The sequence below is a fragment of the Notamacropus eugenii genome, chromosome 6, assembly GCF_028372415.1.
Source record: "Notamacropus eugenii isolate mMacEug1 chromosome 6, mMacEug1.pri_v2, whole genome shotgun sequence".
NCBI classification, from domain to species: domain Eukaryota; kingdom Metazoa; phylum Chordata; class Mammalia; order Diprotodontia; family Macropodidae; genus Notamacropus; species Notamacropus eugenii.
The window spans coordinates 303507139-303527177 of record NC_092877.1 but is presented as its reverse complement, the minus strand read 5'-3'; the positions used below and the strand labels follow the sequence as shown (position 1 = coordinate 303527177).

The 20039-nt window shown below is 35.9% G+C and overlaps 1 protein-coding gene across 3 annotated transcripts in view; it reads right to left on the bottom strand.

Annotated features, from left to right (window-relative positions):
- The window catches only part of ADAM23 (ADAM metallopeptidase domain 23), a 251703-nt gene that overhangs the window by 76825 nt on the left and 154839 nt on the right, over nucleotides 1-20039 (bottom strand). For all 3 annotated transcript variants that reach the window (XM_072617376.1, XM_072617378.1, XM_072617377.1), the window contains exons 9-10: nucleotides 15923-15988; nucleotides 5665-5733 (exon numbers count right to left, since the gene is read on the bottom strand). In XM_072617376.1, the coding sequence (XP_072473477.1) occupies nucleotides 5665-5733; nucleotides 15923-15988 (135 nt within the window). The remainder of the gene's footprint in view (nucleotides 1-5664; nucleotides 5734-15922; nucleotides 15989-20039) is intronic.

The following is a 20039-nucleotide window of genomic DNA, read 5'->3' as shown; positions in this document are numbered from 1 at the left end:
TGACATCAAAAGCTAATTAAATTTAAATATATTTTAAATTAGTATCAGTTTCAAAATCTTATACAGTAACATGAGGAATAATTCTTAATGCAAATAATACATCATGAAATTAGGAAGTTTATATTCCAAGGAATATTTCATTTGCAAATTCACTTGGAGGAACAAAAGGTGTAGAGTCTCAAGGGAAAAAACTTTAAAAGTAGTACCAAAGGTGAAATATCATTTCCAGACCTCAAATTATATGAAAGATGAGTAATCATCAAGATTACTTGTTACTAGCAAAAAAAATTGAAAAGTAATGAATAGAACAGACTAGATAAAGAAGAATCAGAAAAAAATAAACTTAATAACTTAATATTTGAGGAACGTGAAAACATAAATTACTTGATAAAAAATTGATGTGACAAGAATATTTTAGAAAGGGGGGAGGAGCCAAGATGGCGGAGTAGAAAGACACACATATGCTAGCTCCAAACCCACAACCCATAAAATATCTGTAAAGAAGAACTCCCAACAAATTCTGGAGCAGCAAAAGCCACAGAACAATGGAGCAGATGAGATTTCTGTTCCAGAGAGACCTGAAAACCTGACGTGAAAGGTCCGTTGCACACCAGACTCTGAGCACAGCACAGCCCTGCCTTGGCCGCACTGCACCAAGAGGAGCAGATCCAACCAGGCTTCAGGGACAGAATCTCCAGCAGCCTGTAGGTCCCTCCACCCACAGGTGACAAAGGTCAGTGAGAGGGTCTCTTTGGTTGGTCAAGAGGGGAGTGGGGTGTCCCCATAACTCAGGCCCCCTCGGGAGGCAGCAGCGGGGGCAGCAGCAGACAGGGGCTCCCCAAGCAGGCAGGAGCCCAGATCCATTGTTGAAGGTCTCTGCATAAACTCCCTGAGGGAACTGAGCCCCGTGTGGCAGCCCTGCCCCAACCTGAGCACCTGAACTTAATCTCACACTGAATAGCAGCCCCACCCCCGCCCAAAGCCCTGAGGCTGGGAAGAAGCATTTGAATCTCAGATCCCAAGCATTGGCTGGGAGGATCTGGAGGCAGGGTAGGGGTGGAAAGAAAACTCAGAAGTCAAGTAACTGGCTGGGAAAATGCCTAGAAAAGGGAAAAAAAATAAGACTATAGAAGGTTACTTTCTTGGTGAACAGATAACTCCTCCCTTCCTTTCTGATGAGGAAGAACAATGCTTACCATCAGGGAAAGACACAGAAGTCAAGGCTTCTGTATCCCATACATCCAAAATAAATATACCATGGGCTCAGGCCATGGAAGAGCTCAAAAAGGAAATCAAGTAAGAGAAGTGGAGGAAAAACTGGGAAGAGAAATGAGAGAGATGAAAGAAAAGCATGAAAAGCAGGTCAACACCTTGCTAAAGGAGACCCCAAAAAATGCTGAAGAAAATAACACCTTGAAAAATAGGCTAACTCAATTGGCAAAAGAGGTTCAAAAAGCCAATGAGGAGAAGAATGCTTTCAAAAGCAGAATTAGCCAAATGGAAAAGGAGGTTCAAAAGCTCACTGAAGAAAATAGTTCTTTCAAAATTAGAATGGAACAGATGGAGGCTAATGACTTTATGAGAAACCAAGAAATCACAAAACAAAACCAAAAGAATGAAAAAATAGAAGATAATGTGCAATATCTCATCGGAAAAACAACTGACCTGCAAAATAGATCCAGGAGAGACAATTTAAAAATTATGGGCCTACCTGAAAGCCAGGATCAAAAAAAGAGCCTAGACATCATCTTTCATGAAATTATCAAGGAAAACTGCCCTGAGATTCTAGAACCAGAGGGCAAAATAAGTATTGAAAGAATCCACCCATCACCTCGTGAAAGAGATCCAAAAAGAGAAACTCCTAGGAACACTGTAGCCAAATTGCAGAGTTACCACGTCAAGGAGAAAATATTGCAAGCAGCTAGAAAGAAACAATTCAAGTATTGTGGAAATACAATCAGGATAACACAAGATCTAGCACCCTCTACATTAAGGGATCGAAGGGCGTGGAACATCTTATTCCAGAAGTCAAAGGAACTAGGACTAAAACCAAGAATCACCTACCCATCAAAACTGACTATAATACTTCAGGGGAAAAAATGGCCTTTCAATGAAATTGGGGACTTTCAAGCATTCTTAATGAAAAGACCAGAGCTGAAAAAGAAAATTTGACTTTCAAACACAAGAATGAAGAGAAGCATGAAAAGGTAAACAGCAAAGAGAAGTCATAAGGGACTTACTAAAGTTGAACTGTTTACATTCCTACACGGAAAGAAAATATTTGTAACTCTTGAAACTTTTCAGTATCTGGGTAGTGGGTGGGATTACACACACACGCGCGTGCACACACACACACATACACGCACACACAGAGAGACAGAGAGCACAGAGTGAACTGAATAGGATGGGATCATATCTTACAAAAATGAAATTAAGCAGCGAAAGAGAAATATATTGGGAGGAGAAAGGGAGAAATGGAATGGGGCAAGTTATCTCTCATAAAAGAGGCAAGCAAAAGACTTTCTACTGGAAGGAAAAGAAGGGAGGTGAGAAAAAAAAAACATGAAGTTTACTCTCATCACATTCCACTAAAGGAAGGAATAAAATGCACACTCATTTTGGTATGAAAACCTATCTTACAATACAGGAAAGTGGGGGAGAAGGGGATAAGCAGGGTGGGGGGGATGATGGAAGGGAGGGCATGGGGAGGAGGGAGCAATTTGAAGTCAACACTCTTGGGGAGGGACAGGATCAAAAGAGAGAACAGAAACAATGGGGGGCAGGATAGGATGGAGGGAAATATAGTTAGTCTTACACAACACGACTATTATGGAAGTCATTTGCAAAACTACACAGATAGGACCTATATTGAATTACTTGCCTTGCAAAGGGAACGGGTGGGGAGGGAGGGATGAAGAGAAGTTGGAACTCAAAGTTTTAGGAACAACTGTCGAGTACTGTTCTTGCTACTAGGAAATAAGAAATACAGGTAAAGGGGTATAGAAAGTTATCTGGCCCTACGGGACAAAAGAGAAGATGGGGACAAGGAAAGGGAGGGATGATAAGAAGAGAGGGCAGATTGGTGATAGGGGCAATTAGAATGCTCAGTGTTTTGGGGTGGGGGGAGGGGAGAAATGGGGAGAAAATTTGGAACCCAAAATTTTGTGAAAATGAATGTTAAAAGTTAAATAAATTAATTTTTAAAAAAAGAAAACTTGATACAGACAAGTTTAGGGCAAATAAAAAAGAAATACTATTTCTGTAAAAAAAAAAAAAAAAAGAATATTTTAGAAAACTGGAAAGCAATCCAGAGGAAATTAGGGTTAAGTTAGCATTTTGTACTATATACTCTAACAGTCTGAAATAGTTATGTGAACTCAACATTAAAAGTCACACCATAAGAAAAATCAGAAGAAAACAAGATCAGGTATCTTTCACAGCTACGGTTAAAGGAAGACTTCTTAAGCAAACCAATGGAAGTGGTAATCATGAAAGATCAAATAGGTAATGCTGATTATATGATATTTAAAAGTTTTTGCAAAAGCCAAGTCAATACAACTAGGACAAGAAGGAAAGCTATCAAATGGGGGAAATGTTGGCATCAAATTTCTCAGGTAAAGGTTTGACATACAACAGATATATGATACTAGAAGGTACAATGGTCATATAAGATCAAGAGTCATTCCTCAACAGCTAGGTGTTAAAAGGATATAAACAAATAATTTTCAAAAGAACAATTGTATGCTATCAAAAACCATATGAAAGATTGCTCTAGATCAACAATAATAAGAGAAATAGAATTTGAGACAACTCTGAGGTTTTATCTCATACCCTACAAATTGGAAAACATGACAAAAGATGGGAAAAGTCAAAGTTGGAAAGTCTGTGGAAAAACAGGCAGATTAATACACTATTGGTGGAGCTATCCATTGGTCCAAAAATTCTGGAAAACAATTTAGAATAATGCTGAGAAGATGGCCAAAATGTTCATACCTTTTGTTGCAGAGGTCCCACTGCTAGATATATAACCCAAGGATGTCAAAGATAGAAAAAGAAAGGCCCAAAATATACCAAAATATTTATAGCAGCAAAAAAGTAAAAAATAGGACAGGTGCCCGTCAATTGTGGAATGACTGAGCAAACTGTGGTATAGGAATGTAACAGAATACTAACTATTCCTTAACCGCACACAAAAAAGGAACATGAAGAACATAAAGAAGAACCGATACAAAGTAAAGTAAGATTATAAACACAATATACACAATGAATAAAGCCATACAAATAGAAATAAACACTGTAATTACAATAAAAAAAGAAAAAAGAGGGAAAGAGAGAAAATAATAATCCTTCTCCTTTCTTTTCAGGAGTTGAGGAATTATGGGTATGAAACAATGACTACACTGACGTGTTGGTTAATTTCACCATGACGAAATATTTGTTTTCCCTCTTTTTTATTTAGAGAGCCGTGGCTCTCTAGGTAGGAAAATGAGGACAGAGGAATATATTTGTAAATCAAAGTGTTATAAAAAAGAAGAACACAATTTTTTAAAAGAGGAAGGTTTAGGTTTTCATTCTGTAAAATAAGCAAAGATAATTATGTTGAAACATTACCAAACATCCTTTTCCCCCCAAAAAAAATCACTTTTCATTATAACTTCAATAGTCAAAAAATTTTCATCCATCATCTTTTGTAATTAATTTCAACAATTAAAAAAGTCAATTTTTACTAGAAAAACTAACAGGGTATATAGGTGGCACAGTGGATAGAATAGTGCACCTGGAATCAGGAAGGCTCATCTTCTTGAATTCAGATCCAGCTTCAGACACTCACTAGCTATGTGACTGTGGGCAAATCACTTAACCAAGTTTTCCTTATCTGTTCAAAAAAATGAGCTAGAGAAGAAAATGGCAAACTATTCCAGTATCTTTGCCAAGAAAACTCCAAATGGGGTCATGCAGTGTCAGACACAAATGAAACAACTCAACAACAACAACAAAGGAAAACTAATTAGTTAAAATTAAATGAATTCATCAAACCAGTTGACTGTCTCCTTAATCAAAACTCTCTCAGAGTTTCAATCCCAACTATACATAATATTTTTATATTCTTACACGTAACTTAAAAATAGATTTTTTTTCCCATCAGAACTTTTAACTCCATTGGCTTTCTATATATACTATCAAGGTTAGATACAATACCATATAACATATATTTAGATATGCTTTCACTTAATATTATTTATTAGAGTTTGATGCTCAAATTGGAGGGATTTTGTGGTTGAAAAATCATTTTAAAGTGGGGGAAAAGAAAGATATTCTCCCCATTGTTGACAGCTATATTTATCTAGTGCATTTCCTACATGCTCAATAAATTCTACTTTTGGAATTTAATAACTCCTGTAGGCTTTCTGAAATAATTTAGTTTGATTTAACCTAGCTTTTAGGCAATGATCCATCTCCAAAATTATTCTATGGACAACCAAATGACTTCTTTACCTCCTGAGTCAGGAACTTTCCAGTTTTAAACACAATATCTTTTGGGAAACTACTAAAAGTGTGCCTGTTATATATCTTGTTCTCAGTTAAAGCAACATGAAACAAAATTGTCATCAAGAACCCTTTCACCACCATAAGAATGGGTTCAAGATAAATGGTGATACGTACAGAATCCACGAGGTTGACTACAGACTTGGCAAAATTGTTGGTATGTGCATGAGAACGGTATTTCTTGTACTGAAATAAAAAATAAATAACAATTAAAATCTAAAGAGTGATTAAAATAATATTCCTCAGTTTCCAGGTTCCTTTTAATAAAGCAATCATCTATGTAAAGCATTTTGCAAACCTTAAAGATATATATCTATCTACCTATCTAACTATATATACACACATACACCATTAACATATGGTGTAAATCTAGAATTCCAACTGTGGTTTGTGTTGCTAATAAATATTTTTATATTCAATCTATTACATTAATTTTTATATTCTCCTTCTCTGTTGGACCTAAAACCTATTTGATAGAATAAAATTATTTAACTGAAGGTTCAGTTTCTTTATTATTATTATTAAATACATATTGTTCTCGTGCTTTGACATTACCTCAGCTTCCCTCCCTATGCCAAGTATGTTTGTTCTCTCTGCTTTCACTTGACCACAGTATCCCTGCTGTCCTAAAAGTCTCACTGTACTTCTTACTCATTAAGTCTTAAAACTGCACTAGGACTTTTGAGACACCTTGTACCATGTGTGCATGCAATATGCTATGGAGAATATATAAATATCTCTACATTAATACAGATATAGTTATATGCCACATATAACTATACATAATATAATAAGTTTTTAAAAACTGTTTTAATCATGTTTCAGGGAAGAAAGGAAGGAATCAAGTATTTACTAGGTGCCTATTATGTGCCAGGGTCTTTACAAATATTATCTCAGTTGACTGGAGAAATATACTTAAATCAATATCAGCTCGTGAAGAAACCAAAGGAGAAAGTACTGACCACAGCTTACTGAGAACTAACTAAAAGTGCAAAGAACAGGCCTACCATTTATTTTGTACGCGACTTTAATTTTAACAAACATCCAAATATCTACTACATGCAAAGACCTTTTTATAAATTCTTGACTATTAAGCTGTAAGACATACCATGACCAAACTGTTATTCCTCCACAGGTGGATGCTCCATTATGATTCCACAAGTCTTTATATAAAAGACACAGAGAATCCACACTGCAGCCTCTACTTCTTATAAGAATAGGTGCATTATTTCACTTTTACAATAAGTCAAGCAATAGTTCTTAGAATGATTTTTTTCAATAATAAAAGGGTGCCTAAATCTTTTAAAGTTTAAGTCCGTTAAGGCTTAAATTTATCTTTGCTCGTGCAAAGAAGGCAGGAAAACTTTCTAATGAAGAAACAGCCCAATTTTTTTTCTTATTCAGATGAGTTTCCTTTACTACACGCAGAACAAAGAGATCAGATGTCTCAAAAATAAATAAAGTCCTTTTAAAAGTCCCTCCTGTTACCTGAAAACAAGATTAAATTTTTCTTCCAAGTCCTTGGTCCAATCGGCTACCTGGAAAGTGTACTGTTGCCAGAAACATATCTGGTATGTGGTCCATTTATTTTTAAGACTCCTCTTAAAATCAAGCCCCTCTCATTGTATCTTGCATCCAATAGCAAAAAACGATAAAGTCATGCTCTTTAGGAACTCCTGAGCTAAAATTCATTTTTCACACCATTGGGGAAAGGGAGTAGAGGAAGGGAGATTTCAGTTTGTTCACTCTCACTCTCATATCTACAAAACTCAGATTGTGAAAATCTGGGCATCCTCATAAGCATGTATATACACATAGCTACACGTCAAGGTATGAAGATTAATAGGGTTTTATTTATTTGTTACATTTTGAAGACAGCCAATGAAATCTGTCATCCTGGTCATCAGGAAAATGATTATAAGTGTTTACAAGCTTGAAAGCACTTCACCTGGGAGGAAAGAATTACTTTCTGAAGATACACTTCCATCCCTTAATGAGCTCTTCTTGGCAAAATACAAAACTCCAACCAACCATCCTTCATTAACTCTCCCCCGCTCCAATAGTTCTTTCAAGGCAACACAGATCATTACAGGAAATGTGGCATGTTTTCTATACGCCATCCCCTCAATTCCTAAATGTAGATTTAGTTACAAAGGAGTTTCAATGATAAAGGCTGTGCTTTCACCCCTCCATAAATTTTGAAAGCCATTCAGAAATATATTAAGAAATTCCTCACATCAATCAATCAAAGATAAAAGTGAATTGGTCTTTGCTCTCAGTGAGCTTGTATTCTATTGAAACATAGGTACACAGATGGGGACATACAAAATAAACAGATAGAAGGTGATTTTGTAGAGAACACTGCAGCTGGTGGAATTATGACAGGTGAGATATATTAAGAAAAACAAAAAGTCAGGAGAGACCCGAGTACATATTCTACCTTTGATACTGGGTGCCCAACGTAAGTCACTTAATTGCTTTGAGGCTCAGTTTCCTCATCTGTAAAATGGTAATAACAATAATATCCATAGTTTCTACTTCACAGAGTTAGAGCAAACAGCAAAAGAGAAAACATATGTAAAGTACCATATGTTTGTATAGCAGCTAGATAACATAGTGATTAGAATGTCAGACTTGGTCCTGAGAAAACCTGAGCACAAATCTTGCCTGGGACATTTACTAGTTGCGTGACCATACACAAGTCACCTAATGTCTCTCCACCTCATTTCTCTGATCTTTAAAATGAGAATAATGACAGCACTTACCTCACAGGGATGTTGTTAAGATAATATACCTAACATGCTTTGCTAAGCTGAAAACACAATGTAAACATTAGCTATTATTATCATCATTGTATGCTTTGGTGATAGTACTGTGGACTCAGACATAGAATACATTTGGCAATAATTTGGGTATATTTTTTCAAAGAATCATTTTGCTTTTGAAGTGAGGCAAAGGATGACCATCCTACTTTGATAACTAAAGATTATCGTATATACAAAATTTAAAGTGATAATCAGGATGATTTAGCTAAAAATGGAGTGTTCTATTGGAAAAACTGAAATAATTCATAGAAAATGAAGAAAAATAACATTATATCTTGTGGGATCTAAAAGGCAACTACTTTAATTTGACCAGTATTAAAAGAGTTCAAATTCTAGAATTCCTTAAAAAACAGAATTCTGTTATAAGAAGAATCTGCCCTCTACTGGTAGCTGAAAACGTTTCTTTCTTGGTTCCTTCTTATCTCAGAAGGGGAACAAATAAAATGCACACAAAACGGGGTCGTTTGTTTTGAAGCGTAATCTGTTGGTGACAGCCTCCATTCACAACTGAACCAAAGGCACTTTGACAGTACCATGACTGCAGGAGTCTACGTAGATACGAGGTTTCTCCAACCAAGGATGATTAGGATATATTAATCAAAGAAGTGACGGTTTAGGTTTCTCTCACATGGTTATTTTCTACAATAAATGTAAACGATAAACACTGGTTTTAAGAACAATTCTTGCTCTCTTCACAATTTCACAAACTTTCCTTTTCTTTTCTTGATTTATACAGGCACAGAACCTACCCTCTCCTGTCCTGTGCTTTTTGCACTGGCCATCCCCCATGCCTGGAATGCTCTCCCTCTTCACTGAGGCTTTTCACTTCCCTGGCCTCCTGTAAGAGCCATCTCACTTTCTCCAAGAGATCTTCTAAGTCCCCACAACTGCTAGTACCTGTCCTGACAAATTAGATACTAACTACTGTGTGTATATATATATATATATATATATATATGTATATATATATATATATATATATATCTTATAAGCATCATATTATTTGCATGTTGTTTCCCCAAAAGAATGGAATTTCTTGAGGAAAAGGAACTGTTTTTACCTTTCTTTATATTCCCAGGTTTACCACAGTACCTGGACATAGTAAATGCTTAATAAGTGCTTATTGATTGAAATTAATGCAACACAATGGAAATAACCAAATAACTGTAGTCTCCAAAAGGCCCCTGTTACAATAAATGTATGCATCCTAGAAACTTGATCCCATTCCCTCTTATCTACTTCTAGGACCTGACTCAATTAGTCATCCTCTCTCTATCAGTTCCTTCTCATATAGGATCATAGATTTTCACCTAGGTGGGACATTAGAAGCCATCTCGTTTAACCCCCTCATTTTACAGATGAGGAAACTGAGGCCCAGAGAGGTGAAAGTGATTTATTAAGGTTACTCAAGTGCAGGATTTGAGCCTAGATTATCTAATGTCAGTCAGTGTTTTTATCATTATACATACTGCTTCCCATGGTACCAGACTTCTTCCCATGGTAACACATTGATTCCCTATGGTACCACTCTGCTTCTCATACCTCTCCAATCCTATAAAAACTTCCAAGCTTCCATCTCCTCTCTCTCCTCCCCTTCACTGTTTATCTTCTTGAAAAAAGTTATCCGTATCCAGCACCTCACTACCATTTCTTCCTCACTACTCATTCTTTCCTTAACATCTTGAAATCAGTCTTCCATTCCTACCACTCCAATGGAACTGTTGCCATCAGTAATACAAACGACAATAGCTTTTTCCAGTCCTCATCTTAGCTCTCCCTGACTTCCTTTCAATTTTTGACCCTGTCTCAAAGTTTCTTTTAGATCCCTTTACCTTCTTCAACCCTCGTATCTGTGCTTTCTGTTATAGGACAATATTCACTGAACATTTCACATTTATGATTTCAAATATTACCTCTCTTAGAGTACTCCCAAGGTCATCTTGACTTCTGAGGAGATGAAAAGCAGAAAACTCTTTCCAAAAAACAAACAGCCAGCCCTAACACCCTCTGTATACTTAATAAACTTTATTTTATAATGGTTTCTTTCTCATTCTCTTAAATATGTGGCCTCCTTGATAAGTACATTGTATGTATGTGTTTTAACACCAAGCACACTATAGGTATTAAAAAGCAAATTGTTTTTGTTCATGGAATCAACGATAATAATATTCTGGCTTAAAATACTGTAGTAACTGTTGGCCCTAGATGTAACTTAACTGTTGATATTATTCAATGTCACGTTGTTTTATGTAACTTGACACAAAAATCTGTTTTTATCTCTTGTTACAGTAGAGTTCAATAGAAATGACGAATTCATGACTTAGATTTATATTAAATGCATATATATATTATATGCATATAATACATACACACATATCATAAACCCAGTCATGAGACAGCATTATTGAACTGCATGATGAATAAATGACCAATTATTTTCCAAGCAATTTAATCAGTTTATATTTAGTTGAACAGACACTACATCAAAGATCTGGGCATTTTAGATTGCCTACAAAGCTATTTATATAAAATTCTAGCTAATATCTCTCTCCCAACTTCTGTGCATGAAAGGAATTCTGAGAAAACTACAGAGTTTGCTTTTAATTTTGAGTTCATTCCTAAGATTTTGAGTTTTTGAAAGAGAAATCATAAAGGAAAAATATTAAGTTCATCTGCTGGTATAGCAGTCCTACATTTCCATTAAGATAGAATTGATTCTGAATAATAAAATGTTCCCAGATCCACTTTATGGGAGGCAACATATTACAGTGAAAAGAACAGTGGCCCTAGAGTCAAAGGACCTGGGTTCATATTCCATTTCTGGTGCTCACTAATTTTGTGATCCAAGTCCAAGGATCATGAGGGGGCTGGACTAAGATCAAAATGAAGGCTTCTAAAGTCACTTCCATTTCTGAATATATGATCCTAGGATCATTCCTCAAGGGAAAGGATTTTTTTTTCCTCTCACTGTATCCCTGATAGTTAACATAGTACTGCTAAGTACATAATAAATGCTTTTTAAAAATTACCATATATTTATCTTTTTATCCTTTCTAAGATTTATAATCAATCTCCTCTATTCTATTGGTATCTAATGACTCTGAAAAAGCATGTATAATGAAATCATCTTACTCTGTTTTTAACCTTATTGAAAGGGGATTTTGTTACTCACATTTTCATTCACTAAACTGCTTTTAAGCCTTTGAATCAAGCTTTTATCTGAAGTTGAGCAAATCTTATTTGTCAAGCTGCAAATAAGACACTTTCTGCAAATGGAGGTAAAATCTTATTAAGTCCACAGACTTTTTAAGTTCCCCATAGAGATTCCTAAGAAGCCTTTAAGGAGAGGTTCCTAACCTGGGGCATGTGAACTTGGTCAGAGACAGAGAGTGAGAGAGCCATGGTGGGGGAGGTGAGAGCAGGGAAGAGAGGGTTCGATATATTTGGTTTCCTTTATAATCCTGTATATTTTGTTTTATGCATCTAAAAACAAGGGGTCCATAGGCTTCATCAGACTGACAATGGGGTGCTCAAAACACAAAATGCTAAGAACCCTGCTTTAGAGTGTAGTTAATAATTCTGAAGAGTATAACAGAGTTGGGTGGGTTTTTTTTAAGAATAAAGAAAGGTAGTTTAAATTTAATCCTCTTGGAGTTTGTATCACAAGTTTCTCAGTACTGCCCTATAATTAAGTAGGCTGCAGGTATAACTCTGGGCTCTTTATTCACTTTAGAATATCTCAACCAATTTCCTCTTGGACCAGGGATTCTGAGTATTTATTTTTAGCTGAAACGTTACAATAAAACCCCGATGAACTACTTTCAAGGCCCAAATAGGTTTAGAAATGAGTTTCTGTTGGCCCGGGACTAAGAAGCTTACTTCAAAATTATGCAATTTTTCTTTCCTAATTGAAACACAACAGGTGACTGGTATTCATGAAGACAAAATATCCACAATGGTCAGGAAACCAGTATTAGATTAGTCTGCACAAAAAGGCAACTTTAAATCCAAATACAGGAAAACAGTTCCTTTTCTAGCGTGTAGGAAGTCTAAATTATTTATATGAGAAAAATGGTCATTTCTAATTTAAGGGGGTAAAAGTTTGCTTTCATAACCTCTGATTACTCAAATACAATTTGCATTTAAAACACCACATTTGCCTTTGGTCTTTATTCTCCACTGAAACACCATCTTTTAGAAATATCTTCTTTTGAAAAAAAGTAAATTACTTTTTGATTCTAACTAGCAAAACACCAATGAAAGATGCTCTCAGCTGTTTCAGCTGAGCTATTGAAGAGAATCTCAATCTCTGCTAACATTCTATGAGTCAATGAATAAAGGTTGATGCTAATATTAAAGATCCAACAAATTATCAAGTAGTAGGAAACCAAAAATTAATTATCCCACTTAAGCTTTACTCCCTAATGTTTAAATTTAAATCCTTTGATATCAACTCCGGTTTACTGGAGGCAGAGGGTAATAGTAAAAAGAACACTGGCTCTGGAGACAGAGGACTTGGGTTCCCACCCCAAGTCTGAGCTTACCTCCTGTGTGACCTTGGACAAGTCCTTCAATTTCTCCAGGCCATCATTCACTTCATCTATAAAATGAAGGTTGTACTAGATGGTCCCCCATGTCCCTTTCAATTTTAAATCTATGAGCCTTGGTACTGAGTATACAACCCCAGAGACACCTGAATATGACATATGTACAGTAAATATGCACATTAATATTTGTTTGCTATACATGTCTTTAGAGAAAATGCTAATGTTGAATATAGAAAATAGTCAAACTGAACTAACATAGCCAATTTTGCTCCCCTGGAGTCTACAAGATAGCCTCTTTTAGAACCAAGATATTATAATTTTAGATCCGATGACCTACAAAAATTGCAGTTGTTTAGTGAGTTACAGAAATCTAGTTGGACCTATCTTCTCCTGTTTTAAGCCTTATTATTACCTAAGGAAATAGGCACACTGCCAATATTCATTTTCTACGTCAGAGCTTTCCATCACACACACACACACACACACACACACACACCCCAAAACAAAAACAAAAAACCCAAGACACTTAAATCAGCAAAAACGTCATTTTTACGTACCACATTCAAAGATGGCTATCAGATACAAACTTGATCAATAGATCTGCAAATAATTAAAATAACTCACAAAGATTTAATGATGTAGGACTTCCAAATTTTGATGGACTAAAATGATTCTTTACGCAAGTAATTAGAATAACTTCTAGAAAACTATAGTAAATAAAAGACCTTTAAAAAAAGGAAAAAAAATATGCTGTCTGAATCATTCATTGAGAAAATATTATTAAAATTATTGTTTCTATAAAAATATTAAGAAAAACTACGCTAAACTTTTCTTTCTGTAATGTCATAATTACTAAGATAAAATGAGATTTCTATATAAATCACTTGACACAGCGACTAGCAGGCACATAGTAGGTGCTATATAAATGCTTGCTGTCACTTCTCCCTTCCCCATTAGGAGTTACTTTAGAGACAAAAGCTTTCATCATTATTTTTCCTGACTTTAAAAGCAAGACATAACAACGGTGGTTTTAAGTTTTGGGGGTCAGGAAAAGCTCTAGTCATTGAAGTTATCTGTCCAGCAACTTATGAAGCCATTTTCTAAGTCTTAGAAGTGAATAAGGCCAGTGGTAATATTTGTCATCTGAAACATTAAAGAAATAGTCAAAGTCATTTCAGTAGAGTCACATTTATGCAATGGAGGCAGAAAAATGTCCATAGCTATTTTTTACATACTGTCCTGTGTCCAGGATGTGTGGACCAACACTTGATAACTCATGTTTTAAAAATAATTTTGTGAATGGATTTTTTTCCCCTCCCTTATCCAAAATGACATTCTGTCACTGAAAACTGCCAACCTCTCTCATTCTATTCTAAATTACACCTTCTTTTCTTTCAAACCTGCACCTTGGAAAGAATTCCATTTAAAACTAGAATAGTGTGGGGCAAATAGGACCTGCAGTAAATAGAACACCAGTGCTGGAGTCCGGGGGACTGGAATTCCAAGTTTGCTGCAGGCAACTGACACTAGCTACGTGACCCTGGGCAAGTCATTCACGTCACACCTAGCTACCTCGGGGAAAAGAAAAAAAAGATAACTAGAACAGTGCTCCACCAGCCAAGGTAATTACAATAGGCTTTTAGAATAGAACAGGGATCTAAGAAAGTGATCGTGAAATCTGCATCTTCAAAAAGTGATGGCTCACTTTTTTACCTCCGTAGGATGAGTGCAAGAATAATTCCACAATTGGGCTGATTTAGGTTCAGATTCAGAGTTGCAGACAACTCAGAATCACGAAATTCTCAGATCAGAAATGGAGCTCAGGGGTCATCTAATCCATCCTTACATTTTCCTTACTTAACTAAATTTGGCCATGCACCTTTCACCCATGGTCTACACTTTGAGGCCAAGCAGGGAAAGTCCAATCCTTCTGCCATAGAATGCATCTCAAATACTCAAAGGAAGCAAATATGCTCCTCTCTACATTCTCTTCTTTTCCAAACTAAGCATCACCAGTTCCTTCAACTGATCCTTAGATGGTATGTTCTTAAGGCTTAGATTTTGATCATCCTCTTTAGGATGTTTTGCAACTTATTACACATTAATTTACACAACACCAGAGATGTCAACACCATGGGGATTCTCACTTTTTTAGTCATAGACACAGGACAATACCTTAAAATAACAATGGACATTTTTTGCCTTTGCTATATAGATGCGTACTTCAATATTTCAAAAGATTCTTGAATTCACTTGTGTAGTTACTCCCTTCACCAATACAGATCTCAACTCCTCCATAGCATAGCTGATGGCTTTATGAGTTGCTATGGTTAAAAATAAGAAATTATCATCCAATGGCCAACTATTTGCCACAAATTATCTACCACAACCTATAACAAACTCTAGGGCCAGGATTCTTCAGCTTACTTGTATCATGGAACCCTGTGACAGTCTAGAGAAATCTACAGACTTCTTCTCAAGATAATGTTTTTCAATATATAAAATAAATAGGATTACAAAGGAAATAGATTATATTGAAATATAAATATCAAAATATGTAATTTTTAAAACCAAGTCTACAGATTATAGGCATTCTACAGGGTGGGTTGGGGATATCAAACAGATTTGAGTAAAGGCAAGAAATAAAAGCAAAAATAAAAGACAACAACTAAAAATAAATTGATGATTATCAAAAGATTACACTGAGTGAAACTGAAGAGCAATAAATATTGCTCATTAAGAATAAATCTCATTCTTGATCATGATTATAATATATAGGAAAAAGGATGAAGATGTGTAGATAATATAAAAACCCATTTCCAGACATATAAGATATATTGAAAGTCATTAAAATGGCTTTTGAAGTTATCTCTAAAAAAAGAATAGAGGATTTTTAAGAGCAGTCTTTTTCTCAACAAGCAACAGATAATGATTAGCTGGAAAGTCAAAAAAAATTTTTTTTGCTACATTAGTCACAAAGCATGGCATCCTGGCACTGCTTACCATTTTATGATCATTGACAATCATAAGCTCCAAATATTTCATTTCTTCAAACACTCCACGAGGTGCCTGTCAAAAATAAAAATGTAATCAGAAAATGACAGGTGGCTTAGAAAAATCAAGACAAAACAGTTCTAGCCTTGGGAGACTGGGAGACAGCTCTGAATCTAAGATCCCTTGTTTATATATCCCATCAACACCCTGCATGTGACAAAAGCAAAAGATGAAGGATCCATTGAAGCGCACGGGTGAAGTTATACATGAAGTCAAGGAGCAGGGTGTACCAAGAATAAAGTCCAAATGGGTACATAATCTATGTATAAAGAGTTATACTACAAACAAATTAGGAGAGCAAGGAATAGTGTATTTGTCAGATTTATGGAGAATGGAGACATTTATGATCAAACAAGAGATAGAGAATATTATGAAGTACAAAAAGAATAATTTTGATTACGTGAAATTGAAAAGTTTTTGCACAAACAAACCCAAAGCAACCAAGATTAGGAGGGAAGCAGAAAGCTGGGAAAGAATGTTTGCAACTAGTATCTGGGATAAAGGGCTCATTTCTAAAATATATAGAGAACTGAGTCAAATGTACAAGAATACAAGTCATTCCCCAGTTGATAAATGGTCAAACAATATGAACAGGGAGTTTTCAGAGAAAGAAATTAAAGCGATCTATAATCACATGAAAAAATGCTCTAAATCACTATTGATTAGAGAGATGCAAATCGAAACAACTCTGAGGTACCACACCACATCTATCAGATTGGCTAAAATTACAAAACATGAAGATGATAAATGTTGGAGAAGATGTGGGAGAGTTGGAACACATTCATCGTTGGTGGAGCTGTGAGCTGATCCAATCATTCTGGAGAGCAATTTGGAACTATACCCAAAGGGCTACAAAAATGTGCGTACCCTTTGACCCAGCAATATCGCTTCTGGGACTCTATCCCAAAGAGGTCAGAGAAATGGGAAAGGGTCCCACATATACAAAAATATTTATAGCAGCTTTCTTTGTGGTGGCCAACAACTGCAAATCAAAGGAATGCCCATCAATTGGGAAATGACTGAATATATTGTGGTTTATGAATGTAATGGAATACTATTGTGCTATAAAAAATGATGAACAGGAAGACTTCAGAGAGGCCTGGAAAAGACTTATATGAACTGATGCTGAGTGAAAGGAACAGAACCAGGAGAACTTTATACACAGCAACACCCACAGTGTGCAAGGAATTTTTCTGGTAGACTTAGTACTTCATTGCAATGCATGGACTTAAAAAATTTCCAACGGATTCTTGAGGCAAAATGTCTTCCACATCCAGAGAAAGAACTATGGAATTGGATTGCAGATAGAAGCAGACCATTTTTGCTTGTATTATGTTTTGTTTTATGGTTTCTCCCATACATTTTAATTCTTCTTGCAACATATTTAATAGGAATGTACATGTAGAACCTATATAAGATTGTACACTGTCTCTGGGAGGGAGTGGGGAGAGAGGGGGGAGTGAGGGGGAGGGAAAGGAAAAAAAAAATCTAAGATATACGGAAGTGATTGTAGAACACTGAAAACAAATAAAATAATTAAATTTAAAAAAAGAAGCAGGGTGTACCATGCAATTTTGTTAAAATGGTAAACTAAAAGTCAGAGTCTAACATATAAAATAAAATTAGTAATACTATGGTGTTAATGTAAATAAAACAAGACTTGGATGGTATTTTTCATCCTATTACAGCTATCTTAACAGAGAAGTGATGTACTAAATAATAGAATGAAATACATATTTTTGGATATGGCCAATATGGAAATTTGTTGTGCTTGACTATGCATATTTGTTAAAAAGGTTTGGTTTTTCTCTTTCCAGTGGTGAGAGGGAGAGAAAATAAGTGCTTGTTAATTGAAAAAAAGAAATAAACAACCTAGAAGAAAATAAGATTGATATGACCGATATTTCCCCTACTAAAATTTTATATTTTCAAAATGCATATTTCATTAGGGAAAATATACATTAAATTCACCTATAAGATGATAAGATGATTTCACTGAAATAGGGAATTCTTGGGTGAGGCAATGCCATCTGCCAGTGCAGGCTGGCAGCTTACATTTTGAGAGTTGCTTAGGACTCTGAGAGATTGAGTAGTGTGTCCAGAATCCCACAGCCACTGGGCATCAGACACGTGGCTTGAGACCAGGTCTTCATGGCATTGAGGAAAGCTAGCTACTCATTATTACAACATTGTCACTTCTTTTCTATAAGCTATCCTCAATGCAGAGCAAAAGCTAGTCATTCTTATGCCTCCAGTAAATTTGGTTGCAAGGGTGAAGACTGGGAGGGACAGAGTTACATAAATATACCTGTCCCCAAGTACAGACAAGAAAGATAATGGCCTGTCTTCTAGAGACTCCTGTCTGTACCCTTGTGGTACAGCTGACAGTACCAGACACTCTGTGACCTGGGGGGATATAAGGAGGGAAAATGGTCATAGGATACAGCCACCATGGTGATGGGACCCCAGGCTCGCAGCCAGACTGGGGTCTACCCAGTAAAAGACTACCACGTATGAAGAAGGAGAAGCTTCTGTTGTGAGGAGGAAGCTCCTCCCCCACCAGATGTCACTGCTATGCAAAAGAGCCCATTACCTAGTCATAGTTATGATTCTGTATCCATCTCCAGAATGTATCACATCCTCACTTCCACCTCTTAGAGCCCCCACCTTCTTTAAAGGATTAACTCAGGTCCCATGTCTTCTAAAACGACTTTGCTGACTTTTTTCCACTCCTACCAGCAGCAAGTACTCACCCTCCTGAAATTACTTTGTATGGCTGAACATGTTGCGGCATATGATTGTAATGGAATGCACTGTGCTATCAGAAATGACGAGCAGGATGACTTCAGAAAAACCTGGAAAGCCTTATGTGAACTGATACAAAGTGAAGTAAGCAGAATACACAGTAACAGCAATGGTGTATGATGAACAACTGTGAATGACTTAGCTAATCTCAGTGATACAATGATCTAAGACAATCCCACAAAACTCATGATGAAAAATGCTATCTGTCTCCAGAGAAAGAACTGATGTCATCTAAATGAAGACTGAAGCATACTAATTTTCTTTCTTTCTTCCATTCTTTCTTTTTTTGTTTTGTTCAAGTTTTCTTTCACAAAATGAATAATATGGAAATGTTTTACGTGATTGCACATGTGTAACCTATATCAGATTGCTTACCATCTTATGGAAAGGGGAGGGAGGGAAGGAGAGGCAGAAGTTAGAACTCAATACTTTTTTTAAAAAGCAACAAATGTTATAAATTATTTTTACATATAATTGGGGGAAAATAAAATATTAAAAAAATTTTTAAAATATTTTGTACATACTCATCTGTGCATGTTATATTCCTCCCAGTAAAACTTAAGCGCTTAATGAAGGAACCCAGGCCAACCATGTCTTGTTACTCTCCAGGTTGCACTCTGGACTTTCTCTATTGCAACCCCATCCTGGATGCCTTTGTCTGACTCTCCCAGCCCTTTTCAAAAAAGCTTCTTTTTTATGCATTGTCCTCCCCCATTAAAACACAATAAACACCATAAAGATGGTTTGGACTTTGTCTTTGCATCCCCTTTAGTCAGCACAGTTCCCTGCAAACTGTAGACACTTAATAAAAGTTGTCTTCCTTGACTTGAATTTTCTTAATTTTTATGAATCAACCAACAATAATGGAAAGTATTTCAGAGGTCATAAAATTCTCAAATACGACCTAAATACAGTCCATTAAATGACTATGACATCAGTTACAATGTATCCCCAACTTCATGTGAAATCTCTTCCTTTTAGAATGAAGTAATGATAGAAAGTTTTCTCTTTCTACTTCATGACTTTTCCCCTGCATAACTTCTGATCAATAAACAATGTCAGTCCTATTTTTTCACTTTGATTAGTAACAGTATCATATTACCCATTAAGAATATGCACAATAATATTTTTTAGGCATAATTTGTACTTTGATTTCTCTACAATATCTCAAGGAATCAATAATAATGGTTTTACATTCTGGAGAGCAATTTGGAACTATGCCCAAAGGGCTACAAAAATGTGCATACCCTTTGACCCAGCA